The sequence below is a fragment of the Anolis carolinensis genome, unplaced genomic scaffold (assembly GCF_035594765.1).
Source record: "Anolis carolinensis isolate JA03-04 unplaced genomic scaffold, rAnoCar3.1.pri scaffold_13, whole genome shotgun sequence".
Classification (NCBI taxonomy): domain Eukaryota; kingdom Metazoa; phylum Chordata; class Lepidosauria; order Squamata; family Dactyloidae; genus Anolis; species Anolis carolinensis.
The window spans coordinates 14,589,164-14,604,971 of NW_026943824.1; the positions used below are offsets into that span (position 1 = coordinate 14,589,164).

The window sequence follows — 15,808 nt, forward strand, 5'->3', positions numbered from 1 at the left end:
ATAATAATAATAATAATAATAGCAACAACAACAACAACAACAGGAGCAGTCCCAACAACAACAACAACAATAGGAGCAATCCCAGGGGCCATCCAGATCAGCTTCCTACTGTCAACCTGTGTAATAATAATAATAATAATAATAATAATAATAATAGGAGCAATCCCAGTGGCCATCCAGATCAGCTTCCTACTGTCAACCTTTGTAATGATGATGATGATGATAATAATAATAATAATAGGAGCAATCCCAGGGGCCATCCAGATCAGCTTCCTACTGCCAACCTTTGTAATAATGATGATGATGATGATGATGATGATGATGATGATAATAGGAGCAATCCCAGGGGCCATCCAGATCAGCTTCCTACTGCCATACTTTGTAATAATAATAATAATAATAATAATAATAATAGCAATCCCAGGGGCCATCCAGATCAGCTTCCAACTGCCAACCTTTGTAATAATAATAATAATAATAATAGGAGCAATCCCAGGGGCCATCCACATCAGCTTCCTACTGCCAACCTTTGTAATAATGATGATGATGATGATGATGATGATGATGATGATGATGATGATGATGATGATGATAATAATAATAATAATAATAGCAATCCCAGTGGCCATCCAGATCAGCTTCCTACTGCCAACCTTTGTTATAATGATGATGATAATAATAATAATAAGAATAATAATAATAATAATAATAATAGGAGCAATCCCAGGGGCCATCTAGATCAGCTTCCTACTTCCAACCTTTGTAATAATAATAATAATAATAATAATAATAATAATAATAATAAAAAAAAATAATAATAGAAGCAATCCCAGGGGCCATCCAGATCAGCTTCCTAATGCCAACCTTTGTAATAATAATGATAATAATAATAATAATAATAATAATCCAATATGAGGATTTAAAGATTGAATTGCAAAGACTGGCACAAGCCAGTCAAGGGGGGCCCAATGGTGATCGGCACATTGGGTGCGGTGCCTAAAGACCTTGGCGAGCACTTAAAAACAATTGTCTTGGAGAAATAAAGAAATTCTGGAAACAAAATGCTGGATTAATAAGATCCTAGAAATAATGAACATGGACAAATTGACGTACCTGCTAGCGAACAATCAAGATCATCCTAGAAAACAAACGGACTGGGAAATGATTTAAAAATATTTAAAAGATGAAAAAATGAAGATTTTAATTTGAGATCTAAGAAAACTAGATTATGTCCTAAACCTCACAACAGGAGAAAAGGAATAATCTGGGCTATCAGGTTGAATTTGATAACCAGGAAAGGGGGGGAAAATGAGACCCAAAGACACCATGCAATAGTTGGAAGTTTATTTTATATTCTACATGTTCTTTTTTGTCTATTTTTGTCTATTTAATTTTTACCCTTTTCTTCTTTTTCCCCCTTCCCTTCTGTTTTTCTTTTTTTCCTTCCTTTCCCCCCTTTCTTTCTGAATTCTGTAATTTATTTTATTGTATGTTTTTTGTCTGTGTTTATGTTGAAAAGAACACTAATAAAAAATTATTTTAAAATAAAAAAATGACATATGCCAAATACTGGAAAAGGAAAGAAACCCCCGAGTTAGATTGTTGGTTAAATAAGGTGTTGGAAATAATGAACATGGATAAGCTGACGTATTTATTAAAAAATAATTTTGGCAGACCGAAAAAACAAACTAATTGGGATTTGATAAAAAACTATTTGAGAGAAAAGCAAATGAAGGTGTTAATTTAAACAGAAGTTTGGTTAAATACAGATTGAAAGTAAGAAGATGCTGACACTAAAGAGACAAGAAACAAGAAAAAGTAATCAAAATTTTTCTAAGTAATTGTGTAAGAGATGGAGGTCATTGTATATATCTTTTTTGTTGTTGGTTTTTGTTTATGTTCTTGTTTTATATATATATATATATATATATATATATACACACAGTAGAGTCTCACTTATCCAACATAAACGGGCCGGCAGAATGTTGGATAAGCGAATATGTTGGATAATAAGGAGGGATTAAGGAAAAGCCTATTAAACATCAAATTATGATCAAGTTATGATTTTACAAATTAAGCACCAAAATATCATGTTATACAACAAATCTGACAGAAAAGTAGTTCAATACGCAGTAATGCTATGTATTACTGTATTTACGAATTTAGCACCAAAATATCATGATGTATTGAAAACATTGACTACAAAATGTGTTGGATAATCCAGAACGTTGGATAAGCGAGTGTTGGATAAGTGAGACTCTACTGTATATTTATCAGTTTTGCTCTTATTTTTATTTTATTTTTCTCTCTCTCCTCTTTATTTATCTCTCTTTGGGTTCTACTTACTTCTTTCACCCTTCTTTACTATAAATACATTTGTTCTCACACTTTAAAAATAAAATAAAATAAAATAAAAAACTATTGGCGCTGACCAAATTACCATTCGTCAGCTGCAAAAGGCCACCCGAATCGGATCTGCACGCATTATTCGTCAATACATCACATAGTCCTAGACACTTGGGAAGTGTCCGACATGTGATCCAATACAACATCCAGCATAGTGATCTTTTTTCTGTGTACTAATCTTGTTGTGTATCAAATAATAATAATAATGATAATAGGAGCAACCCCAGGGGCTATCCAAATCAGCTCCCTTCTGCCATGCAACAAAAGCAAGAAATGTCCACTTTGAGAACCGCTGCTGTAACCGCTTCCGCATTTATCCCTGTGCTCTTCTTTCCTTCCTTGCAGGTCTGGACTCCTCATCGCCATGGACTTTTCCAAGTTCCTGGAGGAGGACTTTGAGGTGAAGTCCTGGGTGAACGGAGCCTTCCGGGCCATGCAGCAGGAAGCCCCTGGCAAAGTGGATGCCCACGCGGCCACTCTGGTCATGAAGCTCCAGCTTTTCATCCAGGAGGTCAACAACGCTGTGGAGGGTGAGCAAAGAGAGGCTCTTCCAGGGCTCCCAGGGCAGAGGCTGTCGGTGCCTCCAGACATCGTCAAAATCCGTGTTTTAAATCTAAGACCAAAAATCCCAGGACCTGACAGCAGATCCATACAAATAATAATAATAATAATAATAATAATAATAATAATAATAATAATAATAACAACTGCACTGGTTTCTGCCAGAGTCTTTGAAGTTCAATCTTGAGGTCCTGATAGTGGCTAAGTTTTTCCTGTTGTTTTTCGTCAATGCAACTGTCACCTGGGATGGCAACATCAATGATCCAAACCTTTTTCTTTTCCACAACTGTGATGTCTGGTGTGTTGTGTTCCAGAACTTTGTCAGTCTGGATTCAGAAGTCCCACAGTATCTTTGCGTGTTCATTTTCCACAACCTTTGCAGGTTTGTGATCCCACCAGTTCTTTACTACAGGGAGGTGGTACTTGAGGCATAAGTTCCAATGAATCATTTGGGCCACATAGTTGTGCCTCTGTTTGTAGTCTGTCTGTGCGATTTTCTCACAGCAACTGAGGATATGATCCATGGTTTTGTCGGTTTCCTTGCACAGTCTGCCTTTTGGGTCATCAGCTGATTTTTCGATCAAAGGCCTTAATTGCCTTTGTTCTGATGGCTTGCTCCTGGGCTGCAAGGATCAGGCCTTCTGTCTCCTTCTTCAGGGTCCCATTCGTGAGCCATAGCCAGATCTATTATTATTATAGTCAGGTTATTATTATTATTATTATTATTATTATTATTATTATTGTTATTATCTAAAGCTTTGTAGCATCCTTCAGACTAAGACTTTATCTCCAGTTTCCTAAACTCTGGTCCAGTGAACAAGCTGGCAACAGGGGCTTCTGGGTGCTGGAAGTTGAAGAGGCCTGGGCTAGCTTTCCGGTTCCGGTCCAACTTACCTATCCGAACGTATCTCCTCCTATGAGCCCATGAGAACTTTAAGATTGTCTGGGGAGGCCCTGCTCTCGGTCCCACCTGCCTCACAAGTGGGAACGAGGGACAGGGCCTTCTTGGTGGTGGCTCCTCGGCTGTGGAACTCCCTCCCCAGTGACATCCAGCAGGCTCCATCCCTTCTGAGTTTCAGAAAAAAGGTGAAGGCCTGGCTTTGCAAACAAGCGTTTAATGAATGAATTACGATGGCTTTAACTCGGTCCGGACTAAGGTTTACGTGCAAGGTTTATGTGGACGAATGGATTAAGTATTTTATTATACTGTTTTAAATGTCTTTCTTGGATTGTTTTAAATTGATTGTTTTAATTGCTATGTTTTATTTTTGTACTGTATACCGGCATTGAATTTGCCAGACTGTGATCCGCCCTGAGTCCCTTCGGGTGAGAAGGGTGGCATATAAATGATGGAAATAAATAAATAATAAATAAATAAATAGCTTTTCCCAGCCCAGCTTTACTTCCACCTTGAGTGCCTGTGCAGAGAAAGGCAGCATATGAATAAAGTTCATAATTTTTTTTTCGTGTCAGGAGCAACTTGAGTTGCTTCTGGAGTGAGAGAATTGGCCGTCTGCAAGGACGTTGCCCAGGGGACGTTGCCCGGATGTTTTGATGTTTTTACCATCCTTGTGGGAGGCTTCTCTCATGTCCCCACATGGAGCTCATCTGTGCTCTCCCCTGGTGGGATTCGAACCTGGCAGCCTTCAGGTCAACAACCCAACCTTCAAGTCACGAGGCTTTAGTCCACTACACCATTGGGGGCTCCAAAATTCATAATAATACTTCTCCAGCCCTGGCAGCTCAGCTTTTGCCGCTCTCTTGCCCAGAAACCAGCCAGCAGGCCCTGCAGAGCATGCCCAGGGTCCTGCGGGAGGTGGAGGCCCTGAAGCAGGAGGCGGCCTTCCTGAAAGAGCAGATGGTGCTGGTGCGGGAGGATATCAAGAAGCTGGAGCAGGACACGGCTCAGTCCATGCAGGTATGGGCTTTGTTAAGGCCTGGCTGGGAGCAATGCAAACGATGGCAGTGGCCTATGGAGTGGAGGGATAGTGTGGGCCAGGGACCCTCATAGCTTTATCTCTCCCAGGTCTTAGTCCAACTGGACCAGGTGAAATCCCGGATGCAGATGGCCGCAGACTCGCTCCAGGAGGCAGACAAGTGGAGCACCCTCAGCGCCGACATTGAGGAGACATTTAAGACCCAGGTAGGGTGGCCTGTGCCCCAAAGAAGGGGACGTGTGACCAGCGCTCCTTTCCTAAAGACAGGGGTGGGATGCCTGGAGTGTTTGTATTTGGGACAGTAAGTAAGTAGTAAGTAAAAGTTTATTTGTATACCGCCCTCTCTCCCGAAAGGGACTCAGGGCGGTTCCCAATATAAAATCAGCATAAAACATTGTAGAATAAAACACTGAAAATGTCATGAAGACTTTTAAAACAAAAGTTAAAACATCCTGCTCAGACTGAACAGAATATCCCACTTCTGACATCAAAAATGTTATGAATAACTTTTCAATAACTTTAAAGCATAGGTTCTTTTTATTGCAATTTCAGTCTGAGAGGTATAGCAGAATTTTTACAGAATAACAAAGAACAACATTTAGACATACAAACATACAGATTCTATGCAACTACATTGGATTCACAAACAACCTACAGTTACATTGGCTAAGAAACAAACAAGGGGGGGGGTTACATTTTCATTCTTCATTCACACACAACATGCATCCATCTTCATGCACACAAATATTACCATATTCTTTCTCCCTCCTTGGAAAAGCACCTGTTTAGGCCAGACTCAGCTTCCACTGCTGCCTGCCAAGACATAGTTCCAAAACGCCAAAACTTCAAAAAGACCATGACTTCAAAATGCACTCTTTTCTCTTCCCATGAGAAAAAGAGGCCCCAAACAGTGAACAGAATCCTGCTTTCCCAGAGCAGATCTGCCACTCCCAAGTACACCATCTCCACTGAGCATGGCGGGTGAACAGCGTCGCTGTCTGTCACACCTTCTGGACTGTCATAATGTCACTTATATAGCAATATTTTGCTGATGATGTTGTCCCAAAGTTGTAAATGAGTGATAGACGTCTTCCATCCTGGAATATCCTCAGTTTCCTGGACCAGATGTTGATTCCTCTTGATTGGTGTTAGCAAACAAGCAGCTCTGCCCCAGAAGTTCATCAAGTTAGCAAATGTTGACAGATGTTAACAGATGTAAACATTTCTCTTATCAGTCGCAGTTCTTATCACAGTTTGCTGGGCAGATCAACTATTTCAGGTCTCATTAGCAGGTTTTAATTACAATTCCTGAACAGGTAGTTAATGGTTTGCAGGCTTTACAGACTGGTGTCTTCAAATTTCTAGCTCTCTTTCACTCTTCCATTCATACCATATCATATATGCATATTTTGGTCACAAAAACACTATAAAACGCTATAAGAATTAAAAACAAAACATAACAATTGACTAAAACAATCATATAAACAGAAGGAATATAATCACTCAAATAACATATGAATCTGAAAAGAAAAAAGACCACTGGGATGGAGGAGAGGATGGCCTGGAGGGACCACTAGAACTAAAATACAATGTTATATTCTAAGGTGCTTTGGGGCAGAGGAATAAAGTGCAGTGTTTCAAGTCAAAGAGATGGCCTGTGCAACTACTATAGCTATGGGCTTGGTTATCCAAAGGCGCAGCGGAAGAGCCAGGTTTTAAGCAGCTTTTTGAAGGAAGCCAGGGTGGGTGCTTGCCGGATCTCCTCCGGAAGGGAATTCCAGATCCGGGGAGCAACAATAGAAAAGGCCCGCTCCCTCGTCCCCGCCAACCGAGCCTGGGATGGTGGCGGGAGCGAAAGAAGTGCCCTACCGGATGAACGAAGAGGACGAGTGGGTTCATAGCGGGAGATGCGGTCACAAAGGTAGGCGGGTCCCAAAACGTTTTGGTCCCAAACAGAGACTTCTTTGTTTAACCTGCAGGACGTCTCAGTCATCTCGGCCAAGTTGACCAGCATGCAGAGCAGCCTGGCCGTGCTGGTGGACACCCCGGATTACTCTGAGAAGTGCGTCCACTTGGAGGCTCTCAAGAACCGTCTGGAGGCCCTGGCCAGTCCCCAGATCGTGGCAGCTTTCAACGCTCAGTCTGTGGGTGAGGACCGGGGTGTGGGGCTTTGATGAAGCGGAGATGGGTAAAGAGTCCCTTGTGGAAGTCCAGATTATTGCTATAAGACAGGGAATTGTTGGAGCACATGGCTATTCAGTCAGAAATATTAAAAATTAAGCATTTTTAATTACAAAAATTTAATTCATACACTAAAAGGGTTAAATGGATGTAATGGTCTTGCTTTGTCTTAAGCGTCCGGATGGGGGCAGGCTCTTCCCATACGAGAGCCTCAGTCTATGGGGAAATCTTAGCAAACCCTGGAGACAGAGTAGCTCTGTGACAAAACTGCCAGCAGGAGGCATCCCAGAACACAGCTTGGTTACTTTGGAGGAGCCATAGTCTTGTCTGTCCCAGTAGCACCCAAACTCTCCTCCTCCTTGGACTCTGGATATGTCTTTCCCACCAAGAGTGACATTCACCTTTCATAGCCGGAATCACTGGGCTGCTGTGAGTTTTCCAGGCTGTATGACAGTGACACGCCTAGCCATTTTTGCTGACACGCTGCCGCATGCAGATTGATTGGATGACTATGTCTTTTGTGGCCAAATTTGGTATGATCTAGTCCAGTGGTTTTGTTGTTTACACCATGGGAATTATGCACATTACATTTATATATATATTACATCATTCTATTATTATTCTATTATTATTGTAGTATATTATCATACTAGCTTTGCCCGGCCACGCGTTGCTGTGGCTTATGCTTTCAGAGTGTTGCTCTTTATTTACTGTCCTGATTTTAGAGATTATATTGTTCTGTATTATTATATCACAGTCATTATTACATATTATATTTATAATCTTATATGATCTGCTTAGAACTGGATTATATGAGGCCCCGTCTTCACAGCTGTATAAAATGCACACTGAAGTGGATTATATGGCAGTGTGGAGTCAAGATAATCCAAAGCAGATAATATGAGATTCTAAATGGGTTATATAGCTGTGTGGAAGGGCCTTGAGTCTACACTGCCATATAATCCAGTTAAAATCAGATAATCTGTGGAAAATGCCTAAATGAGGCCTAACTGTGCCTGTCCCCTTGGCTGAGTAGGTTGCTAGGAGACCAAGTGGGCAGCGCTTAGCCCCCTAACTGGCAGCAATTGGATAAAAACAATTATTCCTGTCCCTCTGATGAGGACTTTATTTTTCTTTTGTTTTTGTTGTATCAACCTAAATTTCGAGGTTGGGGGGGCCTGTAGTTTTGTTGTTTTGTCCGGTGCCCTGATTCCATCGCTCTTTTATATATAGAGATTATTACCATTATATTATTATTATATTATTCATTATTCATGACTACATTGAAACTAGAATAGAGAGAAATCAGCGTGGAAACTGCAAGAGGTACCATAGATTGTTGTACATGGAAATAATGGTAGCAAATAGTTTTTGATTTATTAAATACAGTTATATATTACAATTATACACTTTTGTTATTTAAACTATACATATTGTGAAATTACGGGTTTTTTCTCAAAGTGACACACCACCCAAGTCATGCTAGGTTTTTTGGTGAATTTTGACACACCAAGTGCAAAAGGTTGCCCATCATTGCTGTATGATCATGTTCCAGAAGCATTCTCTCCTGACATTTCGCCCACATCTATGGCAGGCATCCTCAGAGGTTGAGAGGTATATTAGAAACTATGTCAGTGAGGTTTATATATCTGTGGAAGGTCCAGGGTGGGAGAAAGAACTCTTGTCTGTTGGAGGCAAGTGTGAATGTTGCAATTAATCACCTTGATTAGCATTGCAAAGCCTTGTAGCTTCAAAGCTTACCGGATTCCTGCCTGAGGGAATCCTTTGTTGGGAGGTGTTAGCTGGCCCTGATTGTTTCTTGTCTGGAATTCCTTTGTTTCCTTTGACAACACATTTTATTAACTGTTTGCAGAATTGGATGTATTTTGACATTAATTTAAAAGCATGGATTTCATAAAGTATAGCTTTAAAACATTATATAAAGGCAGTTTGTTCCTGGGATAGAAAAGATTTCTCTTGGGAGCGAAAGGAGGGGGTCAGACAAGTGGGAACTGAGGGAATTTAATCCACTTAAACCCCCAAAATTTGCTGTCTTTCCAGACCAGTCCCGAGTGTTTGTGAAAGTTTTCACAGAAATCGACCGCATGCCCCAGCTGCTGGCTTACTATTACAAATGCCACAAGGTAAGCCTTTTTTAAAGCCATTTTTATGTAATTGTATCTTAATTGCTTTTAGGGTATACGTTGTAATGTTTTGCTCATATTTTAGTTTCCTATGTCTTATTGGATTGTTTTTGGTTGTTTTCATCTCGATACTTAATTCTTTGTTGTAAGTTTACTGTTGTTACTTTGCATTATTTTGTATTATTTTGATACGTTTGTAATCATTTGAGGCATTGAATGTTTACCTTTTTGTTTTGCGTCTGTAAACCGCCCTGAGTCCCTTCGGGGAGAGAGGGGGGGTGTTTAGAAATGGGAAAAACACATTACAGATTTGTTGATAATGGATAAAATAACTATACTCTTAAGAGGAGAACCTTTAGGTAAAGGGTAAAAGTTTTCTCCTGACATTGAGTCCAGTTGTGTCCGACTGCACACTGAAGTGGATTATATGGCAGTGTGGAGTCAAGACAATCCAGTTCAAAGCAGATAATATAAGATTATAAATGAGTTATATAGCTGTGTGGAAGGGCCTTGAGTCTACACTGCCATATAATCCCGTTCAAATCTGATAATCTGTATTTTATAGGCAGTGTGGAAGAGGCCTAAGTGAGGCCTAACTCTGCCTGTCCCCTGGGCTGAGTGGGTTGCTAGGAGACCAAGTGGGCGGAGCTTAGCCTTCTAACTGGCAGCAATTGGATGAAAGCAATTATTCCTCTCCCTCTAATTAGGACTTTATTTTTCTTTTCTTTTTGTTATATGAACGTAGAGGCATGGATGAGGGGTTGTGCTGCCAAGTTTAGTGTTTCTGGGATGTGTCGTTTTGTTGTTTTGTCCTAGGCCGAAATTTCATTACCCTTTTATATACAGAAGAGTCTCACTTATCCAACACTTGCTTATCCAACGTTCTGGATTATCCAACGCATTTTTGTAGCCAATATTTTCAATATATCGTGATATATTGGTGCTAAATTCATAAATACAGTAATTACTACATAGCATTACTGTGTATTGAACTACCTTTTCTGTCAAATTTGTTGTTAAACATGATGTTTTGGTGCTTAATTTGTAAAATCATAACCTAATTTGATGTGTAATAGGCTTTTCCTTAATCTCTCCTTATTATCCAACATATTCGCTTATCCAACGTTCTGCCGGCCCATTTATGTTGGATAAGTGAGACTCTACTGTATATAGATTATCTGCTTTGAACCTACAATAAAATTCATTTAAAAAATACAAATAACGTCAAATAAAAATTCCACAATTTTTAATCAATACCACCACCATTTTGCCATAGCAACGTGTGGCCGGGCACAGCTAGTAATGTAAATAATATAACAGCATATTCAGTTGCAGAATGTTAATCTGGAAGGAGAAATCTTTCCCAAGTGTCCCTTCAGAGATCCTGAGCGATGCCCAGCATGTGCTGCCCCTTTTATGACAATGGTCCTGCCTCTCCCTTTCTTTCAGGTGCAGCTGGTGTCGGCTTGGCAAGACCTGTGCCAGTCCGACCTCCCTTTGGACCGTCAGCTGACGGGGCTCTATGACCTGCTGCTGGAGACCTGGCATACGCAGCTGCAGTGGGCCATGCAGGTAAACGGGCAAAGGGAAGCCCCAAGGCCGTTGCCGTTCCTTGTGTGGAGGGTCACATGGGGCTAAAGGCCCGGTTGTAAGCCGCGAACAGGAAGGCTCCCCCAGAGTGCGGTTGTCATGGTCCTAACCATGACCTATCTCACTCATCTCTTCGAAACGATGTGCCTGAGTTGCTCGTGGATGGCTGCAACATTTCTGGCAAATTCCCTCTCCACTTCTGGCCTCCAGCATTTGGCAAACTAGTTGAAACAGCTGAGCTGGATTACTGTTTTTTTTCTGGGTTTTTTTCCTTGCAAAATCCTTAGCCGGTTGTGTCTCACTCAAGGTTTGGATGCAAACCAGGTCCTTGGTGCTAGCGGGGGAATGTGCGCCTTTCCAAAAAGCTGTGACGAGTATTTTCTGTACATCTGCAACCGCACTGTACCTGCTTCAGATTTTGTAGGGATAAATTCAGTATCAGTGCTGTGAGTTTTCCAGGCTGTATGGCCATAATAATAATAATAATAATAATAATAATAATAATAATAATAATAATAATAATAATAATAATAATAATAATAATAATAATAGCAGCCTAGCTCTGGCTCACAAATGGGACCCTGAAGAAGGAGACAGAAGGCCTGATCCTTGCAGCCCAGGAGCAAGACATCAGGACAAAGGCAATTCAGGCCAAAATCGAAAAATCAGCTGATGACCCAAAATGCAGACTCTGCAAGGAAACCGACGAAACCATTGATCATCTCCTCAGCTGCTGTAAGAAAATTGCACAGACAGACTACAAACAGAGGCACAACTATGTGGCCCAAATGATTCATTGGAACTTATGCCTCAAGTACCACCTCCCAGCAGCAAAGAACTGGTGGGATCACAAACCTGCAAAAGTCTTGGAAAATGAGCACGCAAAGATACTGTGGGACTTCCGAATCCAGACTGACAAAGTTCTGGAACACAACACACCAGACATCACAGTTGTGGAAAAGAAAAAGGTTTGGATCATTGATGTTGCCATCCCAGGTGACAGTCGCATTGACGAAAAACAACAGGAAAAACTCAGTCGCTCTCAGGACCTCAAGATTGAACTTCAAAGACTCTGGCAGAAATCAGTGCAGGTGGTCCCGGTGGTGATGGGCACATTGGGTGCCGTGCCAAAAGATCTCAGCCGGCATTTGGAAACAATAGACATTGACAAAATTACGATCTGCCAACTGCAAAAGGCCACCCTGCTGGGATCTGCACGCATCATCCGAAAATACATCACACAGTCCTAGACACTTGGGAAGTGTTCGACTTGTGATTTTGTGATACGAAATCCAGCATATCTATCTTGTTTGCTGTGTCATAATAATAATAATAATAATAATCTTTATTTTTATATCCCGCCCCATCTCCTCGAAGGGACTCGGGGCGGCTCACAACAGGGACAAGCCCGAACATCAACAACATATTTAACATAAACTTAAAACATTCCAACAATACGCAAAATAAAATAATGGACAAAAACATTAAAATCCAAGCAGATAAAATCAGAGTACAGTAGAGTCTCACTAATCCAAGCCTCGCTTATCCAAGCCTCTGGATAATCCAAGCCATTTTTGTAGTCAATGTTTCCAATATATCGTGATATTTTCGTGCTAAATTCATAAATACAGTAATTACAACATAACATTACTGCGTATTGAACGACTTTTTCTGTCAAATTTGTTGTATAACATGAAGTTTTGGTGCTTAATTTGTAAAATCATAACCTAATTTGATGTTTAATAGGCTTTTCCTTGATCAGTCCTTATAATCCAAGATATTCGCTTATCCAAGCTTCTGCGGGCCCATTTAGCTTGGATTAGTGAGACTCTACTGTAATTAAAAGCAACCCAGTGGGGACAGGTTTCATAAAGTGCTGTATCATGGAAATAAGTAGCAGTGATAAAGTACCATATGCTTTTAAAACAGAAAGAAGTATTCTAATAACAGCTCTATTGGGCCTGTTCATTTAAACCCGCTCTGGAACAACCATGTTTTCAGTTCCCGACGGAAAATGGGCAGAGAAGGAGCTAATCTGATCTCCTGATCTAGCCATTCTCTCCTGACGTTTTGCCCACATCTACGGCAGGCGTTCTCAGAGGTTGTGAGGTCTGTTGGAAACGAGGCAAGTGAGATGTGTTGTCGAAGGCTTTCATGGCTGGGATCACAGGGTTGTTGTATGTCTTTCGGGCTGTGTGGCTGAAAGACAACACAACCTCTGAGGATGCCTGCCATAGATGTGGGCAAAACGTCAGGAGAGAATACTTCTGGAACATGGCCACACAGCCTGAAACACTAAAGTACACAGAAATCTATAATACGTGTAAAGATACAGTTGTCCTATTACTAATATAAAGAATAAAACAATAGTAACAGACAAATTATAATCGTTACAGGCGCATGAGTAATACACAAATACAAACTGTTTACAGCATTACATCAAACATTATATTCATGTTTGTATGTTTTTTCAGTAACATATAATGTTTGATGTAATGCTGTAAACAGTTTGTATTTGTGTATTACTCATGCACCTGTAAGGATTATAATTTGTCTGTTACCATTGTTTTATTCTGTATATTAGTTAGTAATAGGACAATTATATCTTTACACACAGCCTGAAAGACATACAACAACCTTGAGGCAAGTGACGTTTATATATTTGTGGAAGGTCCAGGGTGGGAGAAAGAACTCTTGTCTGTTGGAGGCAAGTGTGAATGTTGCCATTGGTCGCCTTGATTAGCATTTAATGGCCTTGCAGATTCCTGCCTGAGGGAATCCTTTGTTGGGAGGTCAGCTGGCCCTGATTGTTTCCTGCCTCAAATTCCCCTGTTTTCAAAGTGTTGTACTTTATTTACTGTCCTGATTCTAGAGTTTTTTTAATACCGGTAGCCAGATTTTGTTCATTTTTATAGTTCCCTCCTTTCTGTTGAAATTGTCCACATGCTTGTGGATTTCAATACTTCTCTGTGTCCTGCCACAACATGGTGGTTGTGAAAGTGGTCGAGCATTTCTGTGTTAAATATTCTGCTGTGTCCAGGTTGGTTCATCAAGTGCTCTGCTATGGCTGACTGCTCTGGTTGAGTTAGTCTGCAGTGATTCGTGTTTGAGCAATGCTGCTGCGTTTGGTGGTTCCTATGTAAACTTGTCCCTAGCTGCATGGGGCCGGGCTGTGGCGCAGGCTGTTGAGCAGCTGCTGCAATAAATCACTCTGACCATGAGGTCATGAGTTCAAGACCAGCCCGTGGCAGGGTGAGCACCCGTCAATTAAAAATAAAATATAGCCCCTGCTCGTTACTGTCCCAGCAACCCGAAAGATAGTTGCATCTATCAAGTAGGAAATAAGGTACCACTTATAAAAGTGGGGAGGCAAATGTAACTAATTTACGACATTGGAATGAGGAAGTGCCGTCACAATGGATGATGAAGCAGCTGTTCCCCCTGTGGCCAGAATCGAACATCCCCTCAGGAGAAGGTTAAATTAACCCAAATGGGGATTTTAATATTATTGTGTATATTGACTTTTATGACTGTTTTTAATCATGTTGAAGTTTTACTGCTCGGTTTAATGTTTTATCTGATTTGTGCTGTCGTGTCTGGGCATGCCCCATGTAAGCCGCCCCGAGTCCCTCCGGGGAGATGGGGCGGGATATAAGAATAAAATTATTATTATTATTATTATTATTATTATTATTATTATTATTATTATTATTATTATTATTATTATAATAAATTGCCTCTGTGTCTGTCTCTGTCTAGGTTCTGTGTGTATATTGCCCTGTATGTGTATAATGTGATCCGCCCTGAGTCCCCTTCGGGGTGAGAGAGAAGGGCGGAATATAAATACTGTAAATAAATAAATGGTAGACGGTAGACTTCTGCAGAGCGGGGAAGATCCCTCTTGTCCTTTGCGAACGGTGTGCAAGCATCAGAGTTTTTAAAGCAAGCTCCTCGTTGCGAAAGGGTCAGTCGCTGTGCTTGGAGAATGGCTGCCTTTGTGCCTTTGCTCTTGAACCTTGAGCATCTCCAAGCACAGTCATTGGAGAGAGAAAAGCTGTATTTGCTTGGGATAAACAGGACCAAAGCCTTTCTATGGAGAAGTTCTGCCTGTATACTGAAGGTTTGTATCAGCAAAGGCCTGGGGTGCCTCATTGGCATCTTGGAGGCCAAACTGGTTCCTTGTCGTGGGGTCCTTTGTCTCCAACTACCAGCTCCATCAGATTAGCTTGATGGAGGCTTTCACCCATGAAGGGGAAGGCTGATCTTATCTGGGGCAACCTCTGGTAGCTCCCCGGAGGCCTTTTCGGCAAAAAACCTGGAATGAGTCCCCCCTTGATGACCATTTTTCTACCTGTAATTCCTCCCGGAATGGTCCGTGTTTCCCACGAAAGGAGCTGCTGTGTTTCTTCATTGGGATCCACTTAATTTTTATTTCCATGTGACTGGGCAAAGGGAAGTCCTCAGCAAACATTTGCCTTCTGTGAAAAGCTCAGGTGGATAAAAATAATGCATTGGCCAACGTAAATAGTGTTCGGTATAATCTCCCATTAAACCCTCTGTGAATAGGGGATATGTCCGCGACAGGACATTTTAACAGGGGATAAATCTGACAGGGGGAATCCGTCGTCACTCGCTTTGGTTTTCTCTTGATCTCTTTGTTTTGTTTAGTTTTCTCCTTTGACTGGTTCACCAGCGTCTTGTTTTCTTCCTGCGTCTTCCTTTATTGTTTACTAGCTGTGCCCGGCCACGCATTGCTGTGGCAAAGTGGTGGTGGTATTGGTTAAAAATTGTTGTGTAATTTTTATTTGACGTTATTTGTATTTTTTTATTAATTTTATTGTAAGTTATCTTATTATTTATTATATTTTATTGTTTTCTTGTATTATTTTTAGTTATTTTCTGTTATTATAGTATTTTATTGTATTAATTTTTTAGTGTTTTTAATAATTTTTAGTGTTTTTTATTATTTTTCATTGGGTTGCTAGGAGA

The 15,808-nt window shown here is 40.8% G+C and overlaps 1 protein-coding gene across 1 annotated transcript in view; it reads left to right on the plus strand.

Moving 5' to 3' along the window:
- cog7 (component of oligomeric golgi complex 7) overlaps positions 1-15,808 on the plus strand; it is a 33,896-nt gene that overhangs the window by 642 nt on the left and 17,446 nt on the right. The window contains exons 2-7 of the mRNA XM_062964524.1: positions 2,752-2,936; positions 4,737-4,885; positions 4,994-5,110; positions 6,884-7,052; positions 9,147-9,229; positions 10,679-10,801. Coding sequence (XP_062820594.1) covers positions 2,771-2,936; positions 4,737-4,885; positions 4,994-5,110; positions 6,884-7,052; positions 9,147-9,229; positions 10,679-10,801 — 807 coding nt within the window. The 5' untranslated portion in view covers positions 2,752-2,770. The remainder of the gene's footprint in view (positions 1-2,751; positions 2,937-4,736; positions 4,886-4,993; positions 5,111-6,883; positions 7,053-9,146; positions 9,230-10,678; positions 10,802-15,808) is intronic.